The sequence below is a fragment of the Microtus ochrogaster genome, linkage group LG8 (assembly GCF_000317375.1).
Source record: "Microtus ochrogaster isolate Prairie Vole_2 linkage group LG8, MicOch1.0, whole genome shotgun sequence".
Taxonomy (NCBI): Eukaryota; Metazoa; Chordata; class Mammalia; order Rodentia; family Cricetidae; genus Microtus; species Microtus ochrogaster.
In genome coordinates this window covers 21,072,024-21,076,921 of record NC_022033.1, presented here as the reverse complement: position 1 = coordinate 21,076,921, position 4,898 = coordinate 21,072,024, and the positions used below count along the sequence as shown (strand labels likewise).

The 4,898-nt window shown below is 37.5% G+C and overlaps 1 protein-coding gene across 1 annotated transcript in view; it reads right to left on the bottom strand.

Annotated features, from left to right (window-relative positions):
- Samhd1 (SAM and HD domain containing deoxynucleoside triphosphate triphosphohydrolase 1) overlaps positions 1 to 4,898 on the bottom strand; it is a 39,561-nt gene that overhangs the window by 30,776 nt on the left and 3,887 nt on the right. The window contains exons 2-3 of the mRNA XM_005363152.3: positions 2,532 to 2,598; positions 787 to 859 (exon numbers count right to left, since the gene is read on the bottom strand). Coding sequence (XP_005363209.1) covers positions 787 to 859; positions 2,532 to 2,598 — 140 coding nt within the window. The remainder of the gene's footprint in view (positions 1 to 786; positions 860 to 2,531; positions 2,599 to 4,898) is intronic.

The window sequence follows — 4,898 nt, the reverse complement described above, 5'->3', positions numbered from 1 at the left end:
AAAAAAAAAATCAGTCAGGAACTGTTTCTGTACTCTGGGAGAAACAGTACAATCTGCCCAGAGGGTCAAAACAAAGAAAGAAACCCCAGCACCTGCACACATGGCAGCCCACAGCCATCTGTAACTCCAGTTCCCGGGATCCAATGCCCTCCTCTGGCCTCCATGGGCATCATGTAAGAAAAGTGGCAAACACATATACATGCAGGCAAAGCACTCATACACATAAAAATAAATTAATTAAATAAAAACTAAAACAAAAAGCTTGCTGGATATGGTGATGCGTGTCTTTAATCCCAACACTTAGAGGCAGAGGCAGGTGGATCTCTGAGTTTGAGGTCAGCCTGGGCTACATAGCAAGTTTGAGGACAGCCAGGGATACATAGTGAGACACTCCCTCAAAAATAAATAAATAAATCAAAACAAAAACTAATAAATAAAAGTTATTCTATGGCTGAAAGCTACTAGAGCTTTTTGTAGAATTAGATGATTGCCAAAAATATCATCACAGGGCTAGAGATAGCTCAGTGGGTAAACACATTTGAGGCCAAACCTCGGGACCCGAGTTCTATCCCTTGTATCCACATGGTGGAGGGAGAGTACCGACTCCCCAAAGTTGTCTTCTGACTACTACACTTGGACTGTGACACTTTTATGTACACCTCCCACACACACACACCCACATACTACATCGTATAATAAGTCAAAGTCAAAAGCTATAATTCCTTATGAAGCAATACTTCTTGTATAAAAAAGGAAATGCTGTTTATACACTCAGATCCCTTTTACCTTCATTAGCTCTATGTGAGATTGACTCAGTTTTTGGATACATGCAATCATCTTCCTCCTCTCCTCCAAGGAACTAAAATTGAAACAACATAAGTAAATATGTCAATATTTGCTTAATAATTTAATCAAAAATTCAAGGAATACAGCAAGTATTTGTCTAAACAGGACTCCCCATAATATGCAGAGTCCAACACAAGAGCTTATATACAGGAAATTTATCTGGGAGTTTATATCCTGGAAACAGGAGTTGGTGGGCAGGGAAGGATAAAAAAGAAATGAGAGAAAAGCATGACCATACAGCAGCAAGCTAGGCTAGCACCACAGGCTCACTGGGTGATGCTGTGGTATTCTCTGAGGCAGCTGCCTCCTAGAACGTTCTGCAGTTACCAAAGTGTCTTGTCTGCCCTGTGTAACACACTGGCAACTGGGCACAAGGGGTTATTGATCAATTGAAATGTAGATAGTACAACAGAAGAACTAAAAAATTTTAATTCATCTAACTGAAAAGTTCTAATTGTGTCTGTGTGTGGATTTGTGCACGTGAGCCTGTCTGTGGAGGTCAGAGAGCGTTAGATCCAATAGAGCTGGAGTCACTGGCACTGCTAAGGGCAGCTCGAGGTGGGTCCTCCTGAAGACCAGCAAGTGCTCTTACTCTTGGGGCCACAGCTCTGGCCCCTGACTTAGTCAAATTTTTAGATAATTTAAACATACAACAGGTGGCTATATTACAGGCTAATGCAAGCCTGTTTATATCCTGCAGACTTCATCTCAGAGGCAGAAAGCAGGGTACAAGACACATAGTGTACAGTACTGTCCTTCTGGAATTTGCCTGTCTTGTTCACCCATGTGTCCCAAGCTCCCAGAGGAGTGCCTAGAACCAAATGAACCTCCCATAAATAGCTGCTAAACAAGTCAACAGTGTTTGGGTCTTTGAAAAGAGATTAGAAGAAAGTCCACCACTGCACAGGTAATAAGGTGATAAATGGAAGTCTCAGACGGCTGAAATGGGAATGAAAGAAGCAGAGTCAACATCCTTGAAGCCTGTGCTCCAAAGGGCAACTTCTAAAGGACAGCTAACATTCTTTGCTAAGGTTCATTCACAATCTATTTCCATACTCAAGTTCTAAGCCAGAGGCCCTGAAGTAATTCAGAATAAGACTTTGTTTTTATTCTTTAGTTACTGTTACCACAAACATTAAACTAACTGTTGCCAATTCTGAAAGAAAGAAAACTTACATTTTAAAGCACACATAAACACTGAATATCAGCTAAGATCTTTAAAGGGGTCTTAGCTCTAACTTAGACCCCAGAACCTCCAGTCATACACAGAGATATCTGCATGTGTGTATACAAAGCCATACAGAGATAATTATGAGCTTTAACAGATACATCCCAGTCCTAGACATCCTTAGGAAGACCTACAAATAGATAGGATGGTAACTTTGACTTTCTTGTTAATTTTTTTTTCCTATTGATTCTGATACATATTTCTAGTGTATACAATTCAATTATACTGAATTTGAGAGTAAAAATTTGGTCTCTATAAACTCCATGAATGCTTGTCAGCAAAGCCCTTTGAAATAGAAACCACATGTAAAACTAAACACAAGGTCCGTGCAGCAGAAACAGCAGGCAAGGGATTCTATCCTAACACATGTCACAGTACTGAACTGAGGATAGGTAAAACCCGAGATCCTGAGCTTTGTCTCTGAAAGATGAATAAAGTATGATTTTATTATTCTTACCTTACTCCAAGATTTTCAAGACAAGACTCTTTGAGAAAGGGCAGAAATGAACCAGTGATGTTATTCTCTAAGGAAGAGGAAAAAGCAAAGTCAGTATTACAGAGTATGTTTTCCAATTTCCTTTGGTTTGAATCCGTGAGAACACACTCAGCTTGTATTCACTAAGAACCCACTACAGGCAGTGAGCCATATGGCCTATAGCCAGCTTTCTGTAGTCAGATTTCTTATTGATGGTACTAATGGAAAATATTCAGAAAAAACTCCTGCACCTGCATTGAACATGTAAAGACTTGTGTTCATTATTGTAGATAACATTTCAAAATATGGTACGACAACTGTTTACATTATACAAGGCTTTACAGTAATGTAGAGTGATTTAAAGAATACAGACATGGGTATACACAGATCAGAAGCAAACGCACTATGCTATTTTATGTAATGGGCTGGAGCATCATATCTTTAGATAACTGCTTGGTCTTAGAACCAATGCTTCTCAGATACTGAGACACAAATTCACCATACTTTAAAAATAAATATATATTTAGAATATGCTAAATAATTAATAAAATATAAAAATTAAAAATATATAACATGCATGTTTAATATATATTTAAATTGTGTATGTGTTGTAGTGTGCACCAGTACTGACACACAGAGAGCATTGAGTGTCTTCTTCCATCACTTTCTGCCTGTTTCTCTGAGACAAGGTCTCTTTCCTGAACCTGGGGCTTGCATTTGGCTAGGTTGGAAGTCAGTAATCGCCAGCTATCCTCTTCCTGTCTACATCCCACCTTAGAGATGGGATTACTGACATTTACAGGAAACACTCATCTTGTTATGTGGGGCTGGGATCTGAACTCCTCCAGTCCTCATGATTATGGGCAATCACTCTTAACCACTGAACTATCTTTCTTGTCTTCCCTTCCTATTTTATGTAGTTATTTATTTAGGTTTTTTGAGTCAAGGTCTCACTGTGTAGCTCTAGCCATACAGGAACTCACTATGTAGACCAGGCTGGGCTCCTCACACTCATAGAAATCCACTTGCTCTACCTCCAAGTGCTAGGAGTAAAGGGGTGCATTACCATGCCAGGCTTTTTTTTTTTTTTTAATGACAGCTTTGCCATATAGCTAGCTTGGCTTTATCTCTGAGAGCCTCCAGAGTTCAAAAATTAAAAAAAAAAGTTACTAAGGATCGAATCCAGGTCTTTGTACATACTAAGTAAGCATTTTATAACTGAGATGTACTACACTTTTGACATTCTACTTTAAAAGTCTTTCTATCCCTTCTTTTAAAAATTTTATTGCCGGGCGATGGTGGCGCACGCCTTTAATCCCAGCATTCGGGAGGCAGAGACAGGCGGATCTCTGTGAGTTCGAGACCAGCCTGGTCTACAGGCTCCAAAGCCACAGAGAAACCCTGTCTCGAAAAACAAAAACAAAAACAAAAAAAAATTTATTGATAAAAATCTTAATTAGGTAACAAACCTAAGAACTATTTTGATTAATCAGATGAACATTTGTAATTATTCATGTAAATTGTTTCTGAGAAAAGCAATGGGGAAAGTGAAACCTAACTGATTGTGAAGTCCTGCCAAGTCTGCAGCTTCCTGTTTTTAAGTCTCAGGGCGAGGGGTGGTATCAGAGAAGGGCTTTAAATCAATTCTTCTCAGAATCATCAGATTAAAATCAGTCGGAGGAGTACCCAGAGTTCCATTTCTAAAGCAACCTTTGATAGCACACAATACTGTTTTGAAAGAGCTATATATACATATATGTACATATTTTTTCTTTCCAAATAGTAAATTCTAGCTCTTCTTGAGCTGGGATTCTATAGCTCTGGACTATTTCCATATAAACAAAAACCTTCTTTCTCAATGTAACAAGAGAAAACGAGGAAGCGGTTTTCTGGAAGAAAAAGGAAAGATGAAGTGAAAATAGTACTTCTGTATTTTTTCTATTACGAAAAAACAGTTACACAATGTAAAAAATCCAAATAATATATAAAAAAATACTAAATACCAATTTACTTAAGTTCAAACTGATACCTACTGTTAGGTTTCACTTTCCCCATTGCTTTTCTCAGAAACAATTTACATGAATAATTACAAATGTTCATCTGATTAATCAAAATAGTTCTTAGGTTTGTTACCTAATTAAGATTTTTATCAATAAAATTTTAAAAAGAAGGGATAGAAAGACTTTTAAAGTAGAATGTATTTGTTGATCACAAATTTATCTGTATAAAATGATGCAGTTTACATATAAAAGATTGTCATATAACCAATTTTTCCCACCCAATATCCTAAACATAGTTCTTCTAAATGATGAAAATTTGTATCCCCCATTTTTAAATTGTTTTAAAAAA